General features: G+C 37.6%; 1 protein-coding gene across 3 annotated transcripts; it reads left to right on the top strand.

Moving 5' to 3' along the window:
• Window positions 1-13: 13 nt before the first annotated feature.
• On the top strand, window positions 14-16,059 carry RCHY1 (ring finger and CHY zinc finger domain containing 1). 3 transcript variants are annotated; one of them, XM_037050939.1, is made up of 10 exons: window positions 130-218; window positions 4,035-4,179; window positions 4,761-4,880; window positions 5,129-5,244; window positions 10,041-10,119; window positions 11,862-11,906; window positions 12,025-12,083; window positions 12,175-12,201; window positions 13,023-13,143; window positions 15,395-16,059. In XM_037050939.1, the coding sequence occupies exons 2-10, from the start codon at window positions 4,156-4,158 to the stop codon at window positions 15,521-15,523; spliced, it is 720 nt and encodes a 239-aa protein (XP_036906834.1). In that variant the 5' UTR covers window positions 130-218; window positions 4,035-4,155; the 3' UTR covers window positions 15,524-16,059. The 3 variants fall into 3 exon arrangements, with proteins under 3 accessions (XP_036906832.1, XP_036906834.1, XP_036906835.1); XM_037050937.1 differs by lacking the exon at window positions 4,035-4,179 and having other exon boundaries at window positions 14-218; XM_037050940.1 differs by lacking the exons at window positions 130-218; window positions 4,035-4,179; window positions 4,761-4,880 and having other exon boundaries at window positions 5,161-5,240.
• Window positions 16,060-22,514: the final 6,455 nt, after the last annotated feature.

Genomic DNA, 22,514 nt, shown 5'->3' with positions numbered 1-22,514 from the left:
CTCAGTCGCCATACTGGCGCCGGTGGCAGCTGTCTCCGGGAGGGGGTGTGCTAGGGCGGCACTGCTTCTCTGTGCGTAGTTTTAGTCCTTGGAGTTGGGTCTTTCGAGTGTAAGGGGAGGTAGAGGAGATGGCCGCCCTGGTGCGGGAAGATGGCGCCCGAGGCCCAGAGAAAGGGCGGCGGGGCTGCGAGCATTATGACAGAGGATGTCTCCTGAAGGTGACGACTTCATTGGGCTCTTCCTCTACGAGCTTCCGCCGGGCTGGGCTGGGGGCGGGGTGGGCGAAGGGGTTACGTTTGGGCTGAATTTGAGGTTAACCTGTTTGTCAGGCTGCGTTCTCCACCTCGAACTGGGTTCCTGCTGCGGAGAACGTTCTTGGCAAGGCGTCCCACAGGCTCTGCCTTATCTCATGTTCTTTAGTTTTCAAGCACAGCCCTTCTTGCTTGGGTAGAGCTTGGATTGCACAATGATAATTTTATGAGTGGGTTTATTTATCTAGTTTTTTGTTGCTTGGAAGTAGACTGAGGCAGCCTTAGGCCTGTGCTTTCTTTTCCCCAGGATCCCTTTCAGGGCTGTGATGAAATAATGGAAAAGGGATAAGCAAGTAGAGACACGGCCTATGATTTCAGCACCTGTAGTTTTACGGCTTGCCAGCTTCATTTTAGAGTCAGTGAGTGTGCTCACACCTGCCAAGGAGAAAATGTGTGTGTGAAATAGTAAGACAGTCATGTAATTGCCAGTAAGTAGGGAATTATGGAAAGGACAGTGCGTGGTATGCATATGTTGTTATTTTTGTTGTTTACTTTGAGGAAAATTTCTAGATCTAGACTGAATAAGAAATTCTCAATCTAGACTTTTTAAAATTGGCACCCATCCAATTAAAGTTTCCTGATTTTTCTTTCAAGAAACAGTTTAAAGATTTTGCTTAGAAAGCTTGAGATTCGGAGTCGCACAGCCGAACACTGAAATCTTAGCTTTGCTCCGTAATAACGCAGTGATTTTGAGCAAACTACCCTTTAAGTGCCCCATATGTAAAATGCGGGTAATAGAGGTTCCTGTTTCATGAGAACTGTGAGGCCTTTAGGGACAATCTAAAGCCTTTTTGCAGGCCATGGTTTGGTGAATATTCCTGCACTGAATAAGCTCTTTGAAAGTTGGTCATTCACCAAATGTTGTGTAAGGATTTGAATACTATCCTTATGATTTCATTTCCACAGAGTTGTTCTGTTACTCTTTCAAGCTTGAGATCTAAAACTGAATTCAACATCTTGGTCTTCTCTCCAAACCCCAAGAAACTGCAGATATTGTATCTGTGTTTCATAGTTCTAAGATACTGGGCCCTGAGTTATCAAATGCTTTTTTGTCTTTTCCCTCTGTCTTCCTTAAATACCAGAGGCCAAGTGAAGAGTTCTTAAGAAGAAGTAATCAACTAAATCAAGGAATGCTGTTTGAGTAAGATAAGAAGTAAAAATTGACCTTTAAATTGATCGAGGAGATTACTGTGATCCTGTGGAGATACTGGGATAAGCCTTGGAAGTGTGGATTCAAGAGAGAATGGGAGTAGTGGAACTGGGAGCAGTCTTTATGGACAACTCTTGGAGTGTTGTAAAGGAAGAAAAATATGAAACTGGTTGCTGGGAGATGCGGGTTTATGGGGTTTTTTCCCCTTTAAGGTGGGAGTTATTGCAGCAATTTGGTATATTCTTGGAAATGACCCAATAGAGTCAGAATTATTTTATAATGCAGGAGGAAGGGGAGAAACTGCTGAAACACTGTCCTTGAGTATCCAAAGAGAATATGCAATCCAGTGCACAAGAGGAGGAGTTAGCCTTAAATAATAACATGGACTATTGGTTCTGTAACAGAGGGGAAGACAGAGTGTGAGGTATATTTGTAAGTAGGTTGGTAGAATCTGTGGGAGGATATTCCCTTATTTCTACTGTTTTCATAGTGAAATAAGCAAAGTTATTTCATCAGCAGATTGTAAAGAAGGAGGAAGAGGTGTTTGAGGTTTAAAGACAGGTCCTAGACTCTGGAAGAAAGAGGGTAACTGGAGAAACGTGGTAGTAAGAGCTCACTGGTTTTTTTAGTGGTTGTGGCTTTAAAGTGAGACAGGTCAGTGTTGGAGTGCTTTTTCTTTAGCTGTATTCAGCTGTTCATTAAGTAGGAGAGACTTGGATTTAACCAGTTGAAATTCTGGTTAGGTGAGTGTGTAGAGAGAAGGAACTAGGGTGTGTGCAAGGGAAGGACTGGAGTGAGTTATGAGTTAGAAAGAGATGATTAGAGAAGTCTGTGCTTGAAATTAAGTTACAAATAGTATTCAGTTCTTGTTCTAGAGCAGCGTTCTGGAAGTGTGGTGAATAGACCCCTGGTGATTCCTGAGGCCCTTTGTGGGGATCCCCAAAGTCAAAACTACTTTCTGATAATGATACTAAGGCATTATTTGTGTGTGTTGTTTCGTTTTTTAGTATGTGCAAAAATAATGATTAAAGCTTCTGGCACCATAGCAGGAAGCAAGGCAGTGGCACTGGACTGTGCTACACCTACCGTTAAATAAAATAAGCCAGGTTCACTTAGAAATGTCATTGATAAAATTAAAGTAGTAGAATTACTGATTTTATAAATCTTATCCCTTGAATACATCTTTTTACATGTTTGATGAAATGAGATGTTTTCATCAGCCACTTCTGCAAACTGAAATTAGGTAGTTTGGTGTGAGGAAAAGCTTTTGGGTATTTGACTTATGGATGAACTATTTGCTTTTTTCATAGTACAACATATTTTTACTTGAACTATGGTTATTGAAGCTTGAGTATTTGGGGGACATTTTCTGAAAAAGGGAAGTGAGACTGTCATTACAAGGAAAACAACCAACAGTGATAAAATTTGAGTTTTCATGTACAAAGTAGAGTTTGATCTTAGCTCCTGTGAGCTTGAATACTTCCCGATACCTGAATAATTTTCTGATGAGGTGGGTAGTGACATTAACAAATATGATTTTTTGATATTGCATGTCAAATATGTTAACATATGGAAGAGTACATAATTTGGCGAACTGATACTTTCCAAATGATCAGTGCATGAGCAAAAGATACATTCAAAGTTCAGGATAGGTCAGTGGGTTTTAATTTAACAGGGGAAACGTTTATTGATGTGAAGTCAGAGACCATGTTGTAACCAACCATTTGGAAGAGTTGTTGAGTTTTGATGTAGCATCAGAGACGAGTATAATTCTCCGAAAAGGATATGAAAGTAGTCCCTTTCCACGTACATATTTGTGTGAGTGCAAAATTTCTTCATAGACTTCAACTAAAACTCATTGAATATAGAAGCAAAACAGACTCCAGCTATTTTGGGGGGAACTATAACTTACTTTTCATTACAGTGTCATTTATGTTAAGATGTAGTGGGTATTACTATTAATTTTAAAAGTAATAAATATTTTTAAAACCTGTCAGTTTTAATTTATAATGTGGTATCAGTAGATATAATTCACAAAGAAGCTCTATGGGATACTCAATTTTTTAAGAGTGTAAAAGGGTTCTAGGACCAAAATGTTGGAGAACCACTGCAGAGTGTGACTGAGTATATGTGGCTGAGGAGGTTGGAGGACAGGGCCATTGGAAGTGAGAAAGTCAAGGAATTGAAAGTTCATAGTATTGGAAGGATTATCATTGTGGATGTGCAAATTGCTAAGATTTAGGACAAGAGAGTGTTGGAGAGAAAGGCAGCCAGTTGAGTGTTAAAGTCTTCAAGGAGTGAGCTGTATTATGGTAAGTCATGGCATAGGATGTTTTCAGAAATGCGTGGAGCTAAAAGGTCATAGTGGGAAGTACTGGGAAGTACTGGGTTAGTCTAGTAGCCTGGCAGTGTCTTAATGTACTAGTTAGGGTAAGGCAACGTTGCTATAACGAAAGGTCTCAACAGTAAGGTGGGTTAGAGAATAATGAGTTTATTTTTTTCTATTTACAATTCCAAGGTGAATGATCACTCCAGGAACAGTTTTTCCATTGTATTATTTTGCCATGTTTTAGGACATATAGTCATCAGCTGGGTTACTGCCATGTCCAGGTTTCATCTTACGGAAAGGGAAAAGGGAGCATGAAGGAGGAGTCATGCCTAGTTTCTTAATATTCAGACCCAGAAGTGGCACTGATGTCTTCTGCTCATATTCTGTTGGTAAGAACTTAGTCCTTTGGCCACAACTAACAGCAAGGAAGGCTGGGAACTATAGTACAGCTGGGCAGTCATGTGCCCAGAAGGAAGGAGGGCACAAATTTTGGTGGACAACTGGCAGTCTTTGCCACTCTCAAAAACAAGGACTGTTTGTCACATACATTGTATCCTCTAAATCATCAGGCTTATAGTTGATTAATAAGCACAGGTGAACTAAAATACAATCTTTCAATATTTAATGTTTAGGGACTGAAGTAAGTAAATGAGTTTATCTGGAAATGCCATTTAGGCTAAAAGTGTGTTCGGGGTGTTGCAGGATTAGTTTTTCAGTCTAGGGATTTCTATTCATCGTGATTGTTTTGTCGATAAGGACAAGGTTGTGTTCAACTTCATGCAGACATATAGATGTTGAAGAGAATAGTTAAAATATACCAAGAAATAGATGTTATGCTTAGGATCAGCTTACCCAACAAATCCATTGGTTGCAATCTTTGACCTTGTTCTAGGAGGAGGAGGAAGATTTCATTTTGCATTGTCAACTTGTCTTGCTTCTTTTAACTCTTTCTCCCCGCCCTGGTCATTAGGCACCTTGCTGTGACAAGTTGTATACTTGCCGGTTGTGCCATGATAACAAGGAAGATCATCAGCTAGATCGCTTTAAAGTAAAGGAAGTGCAGTGCATCAACTGTGAAAAGATTCAACATGTAAGATCTTACCACGTTTCTGTTTTCTTTATTTAAAAAAAATGTTTACTGAAGTGGTTTAAAAATTCAATCAAGTATTGCCAAGTAAGAAAACTCTCAAAGTAGGCAATACCTTGGATTTAAAGGTTTAAAAACTTTTAAAAATAAAACTGCACATACTTTAACCTAAATTCTGGATATTCAAATAGTAATTCAAAATGTTTTGGTAAATTTATCCCAATTTTTAAATATATGTACCCTTTTTTTAGGCCCAACAGACTTGTGAAGACTGTAGCACGTTGTTTGGAGAATATTACTGCAGCATATGCCATCTGTTTGACAAAGACAAGAAGCAGTACCACTGTGAAAACTGTGGAATTTGTAGGTACTGTATGTGAAATGTTCCTTTCTAATCACTTAATGTAGCTGGACAATGATAGTTTTTTAAAATCAACTTTATTGGAATATAATTTACATATAATAAAATACATGCATTGTAAGTGTCCAGTTCAGTAACTTTTGACTAATATCCATTGTACTAGCAGCACAATCAAGATAAAAGATTTTCCATTCTAAAAAGTTTTTAATGTTTTTTTTTGTAATAGTCATTTAATTAGCCCACCATCTATTGTGTGACTCTTTAACATTTTAACTGGGATATAAAATATGCTTATATATGAAATATTTTGCAGGCAACTGAGGTAGAAAATTTAGGGAGAGTTTCTCCTTTTAAAATTAGTTTTTAAAAAGTTTTGATAAAAATCAGAAAATACAGAAAAGTAGAAGAAAAAAGAGCTTACAGTCCACTCAGTGACAAGCTACTATTGACATGTTGGTATATAGGAATTTTTTTCTTTCTAAAAAATTCTGAAGTATATATTAGAATTATATAAAAGCGTGTATATATATATATATATATATCACATATATGTTTTGAAGTATAGTAATAAACAGAACCACTCACCTTAAGAAATAGAATGTTACTAATATCGTTGATACTCCTAGTGTTCTATGTCAGCCCTTTCTCTATATTTCCATTGGAGATAATGACTGTTTTGAATATTTTAAATTACTTTCTTGCTTTTGTTTTATAGTTTGTTTTTAAGGAAGGATAACAAACATACTGATGATGCAGAAATCATAAGCAGCGTTATGAGTTTGATTACAAACACACTCTTTTAACCACCACCCAGATTAAAAGAATAGAATATTCATAATACTTTAGTAGACTTCCTTTTACCCTAAGACATTACATTTCCCCAAGATAACCACTCTCCTCTGACTTTTTGTATGTGTTCTTTTGTGTTTTATTTTGTATATTTTAAGACAATATTATTGGATGCTTACGTAGACTTGCTATATTTTCCTTTATGATTGGCCTATTTATTATTATGTGTCTGATTTTATCTTTAGTAATGTTTCCTGCCTTAAGATCCAGTGTATCTATATCAGTTTTCTTTTGATTAGTTTTTGCTTTAATATGCTTTTTCATTTTTTATTTTCAAACATTTTGTATATTTACATTTAAGCTGTATGTCTTGTAAGCAGAATATAATAGAGTTTTGTGTTTTTATTGAGTTTGATAAAGACTGAATTTTAAATAATTTAGTCCATTTATTAATATAAATTTCCGTTGACAATTTTAGTGTTTTCTGATGCCAAAGTATCTGCCTATTTGTCTTTTTTTCTCTCCTTTCTTACCTTCTCTTGGATTAATCAGCCTTTTATATTCTTTGTAAACTTATTAGTTACACATTCTTCCATTAATCTCAGTGTTTAATTTTAGAAATCATAATATACATCCTTGGCTTACTCATGTAATGCGTTTATCATTTCCTGGACATTGCAAGAATCTTAAACACTAAGAGGATTTATGTGCTGTTGTTGTCACGTACTTTAATCTATGTATATTTTAAACTCCGTAAGACATTGTTTTGAACAGTCAGTACTCTTATATTTATCTCTATATTTACAGTTTCGATTGCTTTTTATTCTTTCTGCATCTTTTTGCTTTTTAATTTAAACAATTTTTTATTTTTTAATTACAGTTGATATACAATATTACATTAGTTTCAAGTTTGTGCCCCAGTGATTAGACATTATGTAACTTACAAAGTGACTATTTCTATAAATCTAGTAATGGTCTGACTCCATACATAGTTATTAGAATATTGACTGTATTTTCTATGCTGTAAAATACAGTCCCCATGACTGTTCTGTAATGACCAATTCATACTATTTAACCCCATTACCTTTTTCACCCATACCCCTAGCCCTCCTCCTATCTGGTGACTGAAAAATGTTCTCTGTATCTATGAATCTGTTTTTGTTCTGCTTCATTTATTTTGTTTTTTTAGATTCATTTGTTGATAGATATGTATTTATTGCCATCTGATATTTTTTATCTTTGTTTTTGTCTTCTTAAAAGAGACTCTTCCACATTTCATATAATCCTGGTTTTGTGATGTTGAACTCCTTCAGCTTTTCCTTGTCTGGGAAGCTCTTTATATGTCCTTGGATTCCAAACGATAGCTTTGCTGAATAATTTTGGTTGTAGGTCACTTTGATTATTTCTTTTCAGTCTCTTCTGGCTTGCAAAGTTTCTGTTGAGGAATCACCTGACTTATGTGAGTTCCTCTGGGTGGTAACTGAACTGCTTTTCTCTTGCTGCTTTTAAGATTCTCCCTGTCTTGAACCTTTTGTATTTTAATTACAATGTGTCTTAGTGAGGATCTCTTTGGGTTCATTTTGTTTCTTGTTTGGGACTCTGTGCTTCCTGGACTTGCATATCTGTTTCCTTCAGTAAGTTAGGAAAATTTTCTGTCATTATTGTATTGTATTGTATTGTATTGTATTGTATTTATTTTTACTGATGTTTACATACAGTTGTCTCTGTTTTCCCATCACCACTTTCCCTCTGGCATTATGGTTTTGAATAGATTTTTAATTTCTTGCTCTTTCTTCTTCTGGCACCCCCTTGATGCAAATTTTGGTGCACGTGGGTTGACCCAGAGGTTCCTTACATTATCTTCCTTTTATGGATTCTTTTATGTTTTTGCCTTTCTTTTATCTTTTTAAAAAAACATTTATTTATTTATTTATTTATTTATCTATTTTTAGGGAGTAGGGAAGGAAGGGAGAAAGAGGAGAGAAATATCAATGTGCGGTTGCCTCTTGAGCACCCCAACTGGGACCTGGCCTGCAGCTCAGGCATGTGCCTTGACTGATTGGAACGGTCTACCCTTTGGTTCACGGGCTGGCACTCAATCCACTGAGCCACACGAGCCAGGGCTCTTTTTGCTTTTCTGATTGGGTATTTTTTTGCTTCCTTATATTCCAAACTGCTGGTTTGATTCTTTTTGTAAAATGTATTTTATTGATTATGCTATTACAGTTGTCCCGTTTCCTCCCCTTCATTCCCCTCCACCTTGAACACCCCCTCCCACCCACATTCCCCCCCTATAGTTCATGTCCATGTGTCATAAATTCTTTAGTTTTTACATTTCCCATACTACTCTTGCCCTCCCCTGTCTATTTTCTACTTAATGTCTATGCTACTTTTTCTCTGTACCTTTTCCCCCCTCTCTCCTCCTCCCACTCCCCTGTTGCTAACCTTCCATATGATCTCCATATCTGTGGTTCTGTTCCTGTTCTAGTTGTTAGCTTAGTTTGTGTTTGTTTTAGGTGTGGTTATTAATAACTGTGAGTTTGCTGACTTTTACTGTTCCTATTTTTTATCTTCTTTTTCTTATATAAGTTCCTTTAACATTTCACATAATAAGGGCTTAGTGATGATGAACTTCTAGAACTTGACCTTATCTGAGAAGGAGGGGCACTTTATCTGCCCCTCCATTCTAAATGATAGTTTTGGTGGATAGAGTAATCTTGGATGTAGGTCCTTGCATTTTAAGACTTTGAATACTTCTTTCTAGCCCCCTGTTGCCTTCAATGTCTTTTTTGAGAAATCAGCTGACAGTCTGATGGGAACTCCTTTGTAGGTTACTGTCTCTTTATCTTTTGCTGCTTCTAGGATTCTGTCCTTCATTTTAATCTTGGCTAATGTAATTATGATGTGCCTTGCTGTTTTCTTTCTTGGGTCCAACTTCTTTCAGACTCTCTGAGCTTCCTGGACTTCCTGGAAGTCTATTTCCTTTGCCAGACTGGGGAAGTTCTCCTTTATTATTTGTTCATATAAATTTTTCACTTGTTGCTCTTCCCCTTCTCCTTCTGGCACTTCTATAATTCAGATGTTGGAATGTTTAAAGATGTCTTGGAGGTTCCTAAGCCTCTCCTAATTTTTTGAATTCTCCTTTCTTCATTCTTTTCTGATTGGATGTTTCTTTCTTCCTTCTGGTCCACTCCATTGATTTGAGTCTCAGTTTCCTTCCCATCACCATTGGTTCCCTGTACATTTTCCTTTATTTCAGTTAGTGTTGCCTTCATATGTTCCTCTAATTTGAGACTGTAATCAACCAGTTCTGTGAGCATCCTGATAAACAGTGTCTTGAACTGTGCATCTGAGAGGCTGGCAGTCTCTTGTTATTGGCTCTGGGACTTTGAGTTCTTCTTGCGCCATCTTTTGGGCTGTTGGTGCCTGTTACGTATCAGGATCGGAGCCCTAGGTGTTCACCAGAGCAAGGCAACTCAGTTACTGGGTTGTGACGCTGTACATGGGGGCGGGGTCAGAGATGAGCAATGGTGGTCTCGTCTGCCGCCTCCCATCGCTGCCGCTGCCACAGGTCCCGCAGCTACCACCGTCACCAGGGCCTGTGGACCTCGTCCCACTGCACGCGAGTGTGCCACCGCCGTCAGCCCTCGCCCCCTGGGGCCTGCGTGGTCCGTCTCACTGTGTGCGAATGTGCGACCTTGGTCAGTCTGCCCCGCACCCCAACTGGTTCCGGGCTGCCTGCGTGCCTAGGTCGGGGGATCTGTCCTGCCCGACCCTGCTCTGCTGCTGGCTCCGCCCCTCTTACCGTCCAGGTTGAATGGTTCGTTGTTGTCCGACTTCTGTATAATTCAATTTTCTGTTCTTTGGCTGTGTCTTTGTTCTCCAAACCTTTGTTGTATTCAAACTTGGCTGTGGGAGAAGGCACAGTGTTTCCACCTATGCCTCCATCTTGGCGGAAGTTAAAAAAACAAATCTAATCTTTTGGCTTTCATGTATTTTTTTTTTTTTTTTAGGATTGGTCCAAAGGAAGATTTTTTCCACTGTTTGAAATGTAACTTATGTCTAGCTATGAATCTCCAAGGAAAGCACAAGGTATTAGTTTGCATAATTTTAAAAGTCTTAAGAATGTTTTTCAAAACCAGCATAAATCCTAATATGTTTGGAAGTATACTAATTTTCTTTTCTTTTTTTTTTAGATTTAATCTTTACAGTATTTTTTCCCATTACAGTTAGTTCCCTTATACCCCCTTCCCCCAGCAATCACCATGCTGTTGTCCATGTCCATGAGTCCTTTTTCTGCTCTGTCCCTCCATCTCTCCTCTTCCCTCCCAGCTGTCATTCTGCTCTCCATCTATGAGTCTTAATGTTTTCAAGATTACCAGATACAACTATGGTGCTTTTCACTTCTAAGCAATGTTAAGTAGTAGATGTTCTGAACTATATGCCTCAGAATATCTGATCTGTTCCTTTTTTTAGTAGGTAAGAATAATTATATCAGTTATTAGTATATTGTTGACAACTTCTAAATTGACTCACGGATGTTTGTCATTGATTCTAGTTTTAAGAATAGCTTTTAAAATGCATAGTACAGGAGAAATATGGAGCAATGTGACCTGTTAGCAAACAGCACTGCCAAGAAAATTCATAAAATATTTTTATATTTTCTTTCATAATTAGACAAATATTTTTAATCTGGATGTAGCAATTATAGCATGATCCCAGACCCTTTAAAATTACTTTTAATTATTTGGGAAAAATATTTGTAGTCTAATAAAAGAGTTTAGAGAATGGAGAAACTGGTGAGGGTTTTTAAAATAGACAGCAGATAATGACTGAACTAAAATAATAGTAACATGGTAAGAGAAATGAAGGGAATAATGACGATGTGGGATATGGTGACAAGGTGTGATGGAAGAAGGGGGCTGAGTAAGCATGACTTTCAAGGTTTTTAGCCCTAGCTTATGGTAGTTATTTAGTAGATTGTGAATTTGTTTTAGGTAAAAAGGTTAAGTCTGGTTGTATAGACTTAAGTTTGGAGTCATAGCAAAATATACTATGGTGTCTTTCAAAAATTATGTGTACTTTTCTTTTATAATATTTTTGTTTTGTTTTGTTATCTTTTATTGTCTGTATTAGTAAGTGGCCCCACCATCTCCTCTGGTGCTGACTTTAAAAACCTGAGCACTATCCATGGTTTGGTACTTTCCCGAACCTCCCCACATCTTCTAATCAGACACTGTCTGGTCAGGTTAAAAACTCAGGACCCCAGAGGTATCCTGTTGGAGCTCAAATATAGTTCCATCTCTTATAAGCATGTAATTTTAGAAGTTACTTAGCTTCTCTAGGTCCCAGGTACTCATCTGTAAAATAGGATAATAATTATACCTATTTCATTGAGAATTGTGAGAATTAAGCTAGTATAGGTAATGAACTTAGCATATGGCGTGTAGTAAAATCTCAATAATATGAACTGTTATTATTAAATAATTTAGCCTTGGAGTAAAACACGTATAAAATAGAAAGGTTCCAAATGTTACTATATCTGCAATTTTTGTAAGTCTTGATTCACTGAGTTTCCTTATCTGTAAAATGAATATAATGAATAATTAAGATGGATTGAGCAATTTCATTGTTTCAGGTAATATGCCAAGTCTGAGTTAGTTGTGAGAGTTAAATTGTTCTTGACTGACACAGGAAACATGTTACATGTTAATTATCTTTAGTAAATCAATATTATTTCCTTTATTTGTTAGTTTTTATTATTAATAACATCGTTTTATCTGTTATTTACATCTGGTTAAACTTTTGGTAATGTGAGTTTTTCTTTTAAACAGTGTATTGAGAATGTTTCTCGGCAGAACTGTCCAATATGTTTGGAGGTAAACTTAGAATATTTTTTGCTTTGGAAATATCCCCTCTTGAATTTAAAATATTTGGCTGTAACACTAAATGTTATATTATCTTCATGTAAGCAGTAACTTTTTTTTCTTTTTACAGGACATTCATACCTCTCGTGTTGTGGCTCATGTCTTGCCATGTGGACATCTTTTACATAGGTAAAGTAACTTTGTTTTTTTTTCCTCCAAAATGTTTGAAAACAGTGGAGATAATTTTTCCTTTACTGAAATAACGTTATTTTTTTTTCAGAACGTGTTATGAAGAAATGTTGAAAGAGTGAGTATTTGGGATTTTAAAATGTTACAATTGTAAGATTTTTTTTTTTTAATTTGCTGTTAGCATATTGGGCATGGCACGTATTTATCTCGGATGGGCAGGGTCAGTGAGTAGTGTTGAACTGGGCAAAGTGTCTCTGGGGATGCAGGGCGACATCTTTGTACCCACATTGTCTAATCCTGTAGACCAAGCCAGATACCTTTGATTTTCTGGCTGTACTTACCAGGGATCACAGTCTCTGCTAGAGGCAGTCATAGCTTTGTAAAAATGCTGAGGCATTTTGCTCAAAATTCAGTTAAATCACTATGTTTGCCCAGCATAATAACCTGCAGAGAAAGCTAGAGATCAGATTATCTATAGCCGAGACTTGCTGTGGGGGAAGGGTGTTGAATTGAGATAAAAAGAGTTAGGAAAGCGGACACTGTAAAATGTATTTTGGCCCAGCAAATTGATGAGCAGAAGTTGTGATTTATAATAACCAGATAGAAGGAAACTTTTTCAGAATTTTTAAGAAATAATATCTGAATAAATTTGAAAGACTAGTGTCTTCTATACTTGATTATATTTAGAAATTGAAGTTGTTTAACTAAAAAGCAGCTTAATTGATTTTTAAATATAAAGTGTATTCTATAAAGACTGTGGACTAACTCCTTTGCATTTTAGAGAGCTGTGAAAAAAGAGATACATTAAAAAAATGCCCGGGTTTAACTGGAAACTTTTATAGTGTAAAAGTTCTGTCTTGGATGGTGTATGTAACAGTTAGCACGTATCTTGTGTACCTGAGTTTCATGTTTGGAAAATAACCGCTCTGTCTCTTCTAGAGGCTACAGATGTCCATTATGTATGCACTCTGCTGTAGATATGACTAGGTACTGGAGACAGCTGGATGAGGAGGTAGCACAGACTCCTATGCCGTCAGAATATCAGAACATGACTGTAGATGTGAGTGGAAACTTTTTAAATTCCTTGTTGATATTCTTATTTATCTTTGTCCTATTGATCAAATCTGTCTAAAAAATACTGCTTTGACATAGATGGTAATGTGATGATTAATGGAAGGATGGACAAACTAATCTTTAAATTTTAGTTACTTTGAACTTAAAAGACCAGGAAAAAATAGTTCTGTGAATACTTTTGTGCAATTCTTCCCAACACTAGATGGCAGGCACAAACTTTACTCTGAATTATTTACACTTTACTTGCCAGAAACAGTCAGTAATGTAACTGAGTAGAGGTGAGTTACTGGTTTGTTTTTCATTTTCAGTATTTTGTATTTACTTCACACAAACATGTTTGCTGATTTTTGAAGATTACTTTTGATATTAAATATTTATTATCCTATTCTATCTTAGACTTTTAAAATTTGGTCTTATTAGGCTACAACATAAAATATAGAAGTTTTTCTGTGCCTTTTGCCTTATGGAGAAGGATTATCTTTTTTCTCGAGTTGTGCTGCTATCTGTTCTCAGCATAGTATGTTGAATTACAGAACAGAATTAGAACACTAGATAGCTTTCTGGTGCTTTGATAATTTTCGGGCATCTAAATTTTCTAAACACTCATCAGTTTAATTCAGATACTTATACATAAAGGGGTCAGAACCACTTAAGATATCCAAATAAAATTACTTTTTTGCTTTATTCACACCCAAGCACTTTATAATTCATGTGGATAATGAATTATTAGTAAGATCAGTGACCACTTTTGGATTACTAACTGATAATCATGTGATGTTTTACTAGAGGCTGCAGTGTGCTATGTTCCATGTAGATGTCATTTTAAAGTAACAGTTTTAATGGATATAATTCACATACCATACAACTCATCCTTTGAAAGAGTACAATTCAGTGCTTTTAGTATATTCTTGGAGTTGTACCGACATTAGCACCTTCGATTTTAGAATATTTTCATCACTCCAGAAAGAAACCCTGTACCCACTAGCGGCCATTCCCCAGTTCACTAGTCCTGGGCAATCACTCATCCATTCTCTACGTTTAGATTGCATTCTTCAGAGAATTATTTCCAAATTGTAATTTAGTAAATTTGAAAGTTTCCTACTTATTATGTTGTGACTATTCTAAAGCTGATGCTTTTCTCACATCACGTTGATCAGTTGTCAGGTGAACACCTTTTTTATTTTTCAGAATCTCGGTATTAGAAAAGATTAATTCTGAAAGTGGCATCTTATTGGCATTTTAGGGGTGAGCCAAAAGCTTCTCTTGATTCAGTTTTAAGAACTACTTTTGGTCTTTAGTGCATTCCTGAGACATAGAAGACTAGGAATTTTGGGTATTAAACCTAAAGCATAAGAAGCACGCGTTTCCTGTCCAGGAAGACTTGGTGCTAAAGTCCCTTACCATAAACGGCCAAGTTCCAAGTTTCTCCCATGAAAACTTGCACTGTGAGCGCTTTGCAGACTTGTTTCCCTGACTCCTTAAAACCCTGATGTAAGTCATCGAGGAGTTGGGGCTTTTGTGGAGCAGCAGCTCTCCCATTCTCCGTGTGTGGTTCTAGCAGTAAAGTGACTCTAATTTCTCCACTGCAAAAACAAAACCAAACAAAAAACCTCTAAGGAATAAGCAAAAGTGTTATAAGTATATAAACATTTGTTTTATTAACTAACATAATTTTCTAAGTGTCAATGAAAATAATAAAAATTCATGTGTGTTATTTTTAATTGTGAATACAGATGGTCTTGGACTTACGATGGTTTGACTTAACGGTTTTTCAACTTTACAGTGCTGCAAAAGCAATACACATTCAGTCGAAAATGCCTAGGCTAAGCCGTGGTGTCCAGTAGGTTAGGTGTATTAAATGCATTTTTGACTTACAGTATTAACTTATCATGGGTTTATCAGGATGTAACCCCATTATAGGTCTCAGAGCATCTATATAGGGATGATCTGATTATGCCTATGTTAATTTTCATGCTAGTACTATTGATATACTACTTGGGAGCTATTTTAAATTGGACTTCTTGGCACAAGTCCACATTTTCATTCTTTGAATTCAGAGTAGCCTTGGCTTTCAGTGAACAACAGCAAAAAAAAGGAAATTTCTTCTTATGCAAATGTTTAGACTTATATGTATTTTCACATCTTCAATATGATTTTTGAGGAATTGTTTTTGAGCAGACAGTGTCACTTTATAAGGTTTAATATACTTAATTTGAATTCATCTCTTCACTTTTTAGATTCTCTGCAATGATTGCAACAGAAGATCGACAGTCCAGTTCCATATATTAGGCATGAAGTGTAATATTTGTGAATCCTACAATACCGCTCAAGCTGGAGGTTGTAGAATTTCACTAGATCAGCAATGACCAGCCTGTACTGCACTGGAAAACTCAGCATTTTCTGATAGAAAAAGGCTATATTTAGATCCTGTTGTCATCATGTGTCCAAATCTACGCATTAGAGTTGATGGTTTTGTACTAGTGTCACAGCATAAAGTCACATTACAGATACTTGAGGGTTCAGGGTCTCTATAGAATTGTCATAGTTCTGTGTTTAATGAAAGCCACTGCGCTGTGTTTTGATCGAAAATTCCTTTAATGTCAGTTGTTTGGGAGCCAGTAATGTTGCCACTGAAATTCACATTCATAGAAACATGTTATACTTTCATGGAACTTTGCTCTAAGTGGCACTGTGCACACAGGATTCATTTCTAGTTGACAGAACTGTACTTAATTCTCAGTATTATTCCTGACTTTTTAAGGGCTGTACTATAATAAGGATATGTTCTATCTTACTGTTAAATTCTATCTACATATGCTTTAGAATTTTCTAAGACAGTCCTTTGGATCTTTAAATGTGAATTTTGACATAAAAACTGCTAATAAAATTTTATTGAAACAGTGTTTTATAGAAAGTTTTTTCCAAGGCTGTCAGTTTTTGGCTCAATTAGGGCAATATAATCTTACAATGTAAAAGAAATATTCTTTTCTTTCTTTCTTTTTTTTTTGAGGTATTCTTCCATAAGAGTAGTTGGTAAAAATGTAAAATAACAGAACTCTTCTAAGCCTTAAGAAAGCATCAACATTGAAAATAATTTATTCTGTTAGTATTTAGTGAGCAACTACTTTGTGCTGTAGAGATAACAGTATAGGCAAAAGTCCCTGCCTTTATAGTGGGTCATTCTTTTTCCCTATTTTTCTTCATGTATCTGGTGGTTGTCTTTGTTGGAAGTGGTCGGCTTTATTCTTTCCTGAATGCTTGAAAGTAAGAAGATGAGTAGAAAAAGCATAGAATATTCCCAGCAGGATCTCTGATTTTATAATACTTTCTTTGATTCCTGTAATGGGATTAAATATACCTCTTAGTTTGGGACCAATGCACATGACAATGCTTGATGATCCTGAAGTTTACAGAAGTATCCCAGTATCCAACTTAGCCTGTTCATAAAAAGCTTTAGGTCAGGAGGTAAAATGTGTACTTTCAGTCAACACTTAGAAAAGTTACATTTCTAACTTTGAGGTAGTTGAATCTTTTGTGAATAAGGAAGCTTGTGTTATAACTAGAGATCCTAACATTTCTGGTACATTTACTACTTCTTTTGTTGAAATTTCTTAACCTGGATAAAAGCAGCAGCATGGGTTTTCAGTTTTGGGCCCAGATGTTCTCTGTCTTGCCTTTCTGTCTTCGGTATTCTACTCCTTGTGGTCTCTCCCTTATTCACGCCCTTGGCCTGGGCAGAGCAGCAGTGCCCATCTTGATCTGGGGAGGGGGTGGGGTATCTTGCTAAGTGTTACCACTTGGTGTACAGATGAGGAAAGACTAGTTTTCTACTTGTAATACTTTTTGTTTCTGTTATCTCATCCTACTAAACTAGTTAAATTATATTACTGCTTTTAACCATAATCATTGAATCTTTGAGTAGGAGTGAGTATATAACCAAAGCTCTGTGTTATGAGAATCTGCTGTGTGCCAGGCTTAGGCATTAGTGTTAATCTTACAATAATTCTGTAGGGTAGGGGTTGTCTTCACTTGATCGATGAGAAGGCTGAGGTCCGAAGGTTACATGACATGCTCAAGTTAATGACAGGTACTAAATGTTGGACCTGGGACTCAGTTCCAGGTGTATGACCCCCAACCCACTGTGTAACAATGCCTTTGACTCAAACTTCTGTTTTGCTAAGCTACCGTTGATAGCTAAGTCATCTATTAAGGAGGAGCTCATGATTTGATAGACCTTCCATTTTTAGATGTCTTATTTTAATTCAAAATCTGAATTCAAAATCTTCAACTCAGGGTCCAGATTTGCCCAAAATAATGAAGAATTAGTATATAATTGCTTGTTTATGATATCCAGTCATGTACTTGAAGCCGTTTTCAAAGGCCTTTGAAGTCTAGGCTATAGTACCCTGGGTTTCTTCAAGGATTTGTTCATGCAATGTCAATTCAGTGCTTAAAATTCGTTAACAATTCTCATTCACCGTGAGTTCCTTGGCATTCAGAATGTAATAACTTAAAATGGAAAGTTTTAAATATTTTTGACTTTTTCTGATTCAACAGTATATTGTGGGAAATATGTAAGAAGGAGGTAAAAAAAAACAAAACCCTCACATTCTCATCTTCCAGACAGAACTACTGTTAACATTTTAATAGACAGCTTCATTCTTTTCTTTTCCTGTTTATCGCGATGTTCAAAAAGCTTACAGGAATGTTAGATGCCCAGTCTGGTCTTAGGAATGGTAGAATTGTCTGTCCCTGAAGTAAGATTGCCCTGCCACAGAATTTGTATCTTAGTGTACTTATTTTAAAAACCAGTAACTGGTGTTTGAATTTCTTGGTGCATAGAAGCTCATTGGCCCCTTTTATCATTAAAGAAGTATGGATAGGTTATTTTTAAAAATCTCTAGTGGTTTCTGGAGTTGTCTAAGCTAGTATATGGAGCTTTGTAGAGTATTAACTTTAGCTCATGTTTGATGTAGTATGTTTATGGAGAAGTAGATTTTTAAATCAATTTATTGATTTATTTAAATCAATTTATTGGCTTATTTCACTAAAACCTACTTCCATATTACATACACGTTTAGTTTTCTTTTAATTTTTTAAGATTATGGTCATGAATCAGAATGAATGTGAGTACTAAGGAGCCAACATCCCTATAAGTGCCTGGTACTTACTGAGTGTTCCATAGTTAATTAATTTGAAATGAATTAATTTGAAGTGGCGGATATTGAAAAGTGTGCCACCTTTGCCACCTTTAAATAATCACCTCGGCTTAACTTCTCTTTGAAATTTGCTGTTTGCATCATATTCATGAAATGTTTCTTCCTAAGTGAACTTGTTTCTTACTGTCATTTTCATGTAGATTTTTTACAAAGGGGAAAGGAGGGAGAATGAGAGGGAGAGAAACATCAAGCAGTTGCCTCACACACGCCCAAAGCAGGGGACCTAGCCCCTAACCCAGGCATGTGCCCTGATCAGGAATTGAACTGGTGACCTTTCAGTTCATAGGCCGATGCTCAAACCACTGAGCCACAACAGTCAGGGCATGTATGCCACCTTTTGACAGGTCTGTTTTTTCAGTTCTTACACATCCCTTTTCATTTCCGTAATACCAGTAATTTTATACCTATCTGCTTGTCTCATAGCTGATTTCACTCTCTCCCTTCACATCCATCCTACTAGATTACTTTTCCTAGGCTTAGACTTGTTACAATCTCCGTCAAAATAACATACAGTTTCCCAGCTGTGCATTTGATTAAGTCCAGATTCCTCACTTTGAAATCTTTACAATATGTTTTAATTTCATCTTTTTAGTTTTCTTTTGCACTTACACAGTACTTCTTAAACACACCTCTGAATTTTTGCTCTTTTTCTTTGCACACATGGATTCCTTGTGGAGCAATAATTCTTAGAAAAATGTTGTCAAAGGCCTGCCTCTTCATAATCCAGCCCAAAGTTTATCTTCACCATGAATGATAATTCACATCTAAAATTCTTTTGTGACCTCTCCCTCTCATATACTACAGCACTTGTAGCAGTCTTAAAGGATTTAGCATTTCCTTTAAGTGGTTCAGTTTTTGCCTCTCCCTTTCCCATTGCAACGTTGTATATGAAGCAGTATCTATGAGGCTTCCTGTGGACACAGGAGAGGTGGGGTTGGGGGCACAACCAAATCTACTGAAAGCCCTCTAGCAGTCGACCTGTGGAAGACAAACACGGTGGAAACCGAAGGCAGCAGAGGTGGGGGTGAGAAGGTGGGCTCGAGGTGGGAGAAAGGGCCTGATTTTAAGGACGTGGTGAGGCTTATCTCATACCTTGGTTATAAGAATTTGTTGAATTTCTAGTGGGATTTAAATACAATCTTGTTCCCAAGTTTTCACTGTATTTAAGAATCTGATAGAAGTATATGAACATATATATGTAAAAGTTCCTTGAAAAGACTCCTAGAAGTATTTAGTACTAGAATGTATTGATTAAAATGTGATGGTATCACGAACCTTTCTCAAAGTAGGCAGGGATCCATTAAGTCATGCTGGAATTTATCCCACATAACAAATTTTATTTTGTACCAGTTATGTGCCCGGTTATAAAAAATAAAAGAGCCCTAGCTAGTATGGCCCAGTGGATTGAGTATAGGCTGCGAACCAAAGGATCACCAATTTGATTCCCAGTCAGAGTACATGCCTGGGTTGCAGGTCAGGTCCCCAGTGGGGGCCACATGAGAGGCAACCACACTTTGATGTTTCTCTTCCTCTCATTCTCTCTCCCTTCTCTGTGAATGAATGAATGAATGAATGAGTGAGCGAGTAAGAGTAGATGACCTCCAGTTGTTCCTGGCCCAGGGTGGGTGGATGTGTGGCAGTGCGATCGAAGTGCTGTTCTTGGTGTCTAACAGTGGTGTCAAGTGGCACAGTGTCAAGTGGCTCAGTGTCAAGTGGCTCAGTCTGTAAGGAGCCCTTAGAAACAGCCTCTTCTGGACAACCTTTGGCTTAGTTCTGCCACACAGGTTCTGAACATGAACGTATAGTGTTTGGGAGGTGTGTCAGCCAGTGACTTATGTGTTCTCTATTTTAGAATAAGTTCGTTAAGCTTAAATTCCTGTGGGTGTCAACAGGGCTGTTCTGTGATTTGTTATACGCAGGGCCCTTGCTGGAATGCCTGCCATTCCCCAGTTATTAAGGATTGTCCTTGTCCGGAGTTTGCTGCTTAGGTCTGCCACGCACCCACTCCAGTAAACCTCCCATCAGGGTCAGAGAATCCATCAGTCTGGTGGCACTTATTTCCTCCCAGAGGCAAACACACACAATACTCAAATTGGAGTCAAAACTTCCCTTGACCACCCACCTGCTTCCAACTGTTGTCCCATTTTCAGTCCTCTTGCATATTCTATTTTCCTTGGAGTCAACATTCAGAATGAGGTAAGTGTGATGAAGAGCCCTTTAACCTGTCTGGTGTCTGCTCCAGTTCCAACTGTTGTTGCCTGTGGAGTGGACTAGGGTAGGGCTTGGCTGTTGGCTCCTACTCCTCCCGGGGGGGGGGGGCGGGGGGGCGCACTCTTGGGGCTGAGCCTGCCTGAGTCTGGAAAGAAACAGTTCTGGGTCTTCTAGAGCCTGGTTACTTCAGAAGATCCCTTGGAAACCCATCCCTGATTGTCCTGCACTGCTGTTCCCCACCCTCTAACCCCCACCTGCTACTTGGCATCATAACATTTGCTTGAAGTCTCTGTCATTTATTCCAGTCTGCTTTGCTTATTTACATGTTAATCTCCTTTGTTGAATTCAAATTTCCTTTAGAACAAGTGGTGTAGTGCCTGACATGGAACTTAATAAGCTCTGTGCCTTCTCTTAAAGTTTTAAATGGTTATATTCCTCCAGAGTTCTGAATCAATTGAGAAGTAAACTTGGGAGTAAGACATCAGTGCTAATGGGGAAAGGAGATTGTGGCTTGAAACCAAGGCTAAATTGAGTTTGCTCCTCCTTACTTAAGTTGAGTTTACTAGTACAGTCAACTGACCAGGCCTCCTGTCTGCAGGAGAGGCTCTGCCCTGGAGAGGAGGTTAGCGAGTCCTAAGTACTGCAGCTGTCGGGAGCATGGCTGGACCCTAGAAAAGGCTCAGGCCACACACATGCAATGGCTTTTCCCCAGATCTCACCACTATCAGGTAATACCTCTGATGGGGTGGGATAAATGGGGAAGCCAAGGAGAGAAGGATGGAGGCTTGCTTTCTAATGCAGTTGACCTTTGAACAATGTGGGGGTAATGGTCCTGGACCGGCTGCACCGTTGAAAGTCAGCACAGGTATTGTATCAGCAAGTCCTCTGCATGCACCCTGTTCTCTGCTTCCTCTTGACTCATGAACAATGCTGGTCAGTTGAGAAACCCTCTTATACATAGACCCATGTAGTTCAACCCTACATTGTTCAAGGTCAACTGAACTTCCAAAGGGAGTGGGATTTCAGCTGAAGCAAGAATATGGAGGAATCCTTGTTCCAAAACTCAGTGACTGCTCTGTTGTCCTGGCATCCTTTGGATGGAAGGCAATCTGGATCTGGGCTGATCATGTGGGCCGAATGATGTAACTTGCAGATAAATAACCTCTACCTGGTATAGACTCTAAAGCTGCCCTACCCTCTGTGGTTGGTGGTCTGTGGCACCAAGTGAATCCAGCTTCCACTCTGTCATCTTGAGAGTAAAGCATTGCTGGCTGGTGTAATCTATGGACTTTTTTCTTTTTCAATCAAATCATATAGATGTCCTAGGCAGGGAGTAGTATTTGTTAGAATTAATTTCTCTTACTTTTGGGTGTTTTCTTTGTGACTTGATGTATTTCTTTTGGGCTATTTTGTGAAGATTAACATTTGTTTTTTTAAATATAAAATATATTTTATTAATTATGCTATTACAGTTGTCCCATTTTTTCCCTTCTCTTTATTCCCCTCTGCCCAGTACCACCCCTCCCATCAGTATTCCCCCCACCTTAGTTCGTGTCCATGGGTCATACATATAAGTTCTTTGGCTTCTCCATTTCCCATACTATTCTTAACCTTCCCCTGTCTATTTTCTACCTATCATTTATGCTTCTCATTCCCTGTACCTTTTCCCTCATTCTCCTCCCTCCCCTTCCTCACTGATAACCTCCATGTGATCTCCATTTCTGCGAATCTGTTCCTGTTCTAGTTGCTTGCTTAGTTTGTATTTGTTCCTGTTTTTGTTTTTAGGTTCAGTTGTTGATAATTGTGAGTTTGTTGTCATTTTACTGTTCATATTTTGATCATCATCTTTTTCTTAGATAAGTCCTTTGAACATATCTTATAATAAGGGCTTGGTGATGATGAACTCCTTGAACTTGACCTTATCTGG

The sequence above is a fragment of the Sturnira hondurensis genome, unplaced genomic scaffold (assembly GCF_014824575.4).
Source record: "Sturnira hondurensis isolate 20B ecotype Veracruz unplaced genomic scaffold, ASM1482457v3 Scaffold0007036, whole genome shotgun sequence".
Taxonomy (NCBI): Eukaryota; Metazoa; Chordata; class Mammalia; order Chiroptera; family Phyllostomidae; genus Sturnira; species Sturnira hondurensis.
Note: the sequence above shows the minus strand (reverse complement) of the source record. Positions and strands in the feature narration are given on the sequence as shown.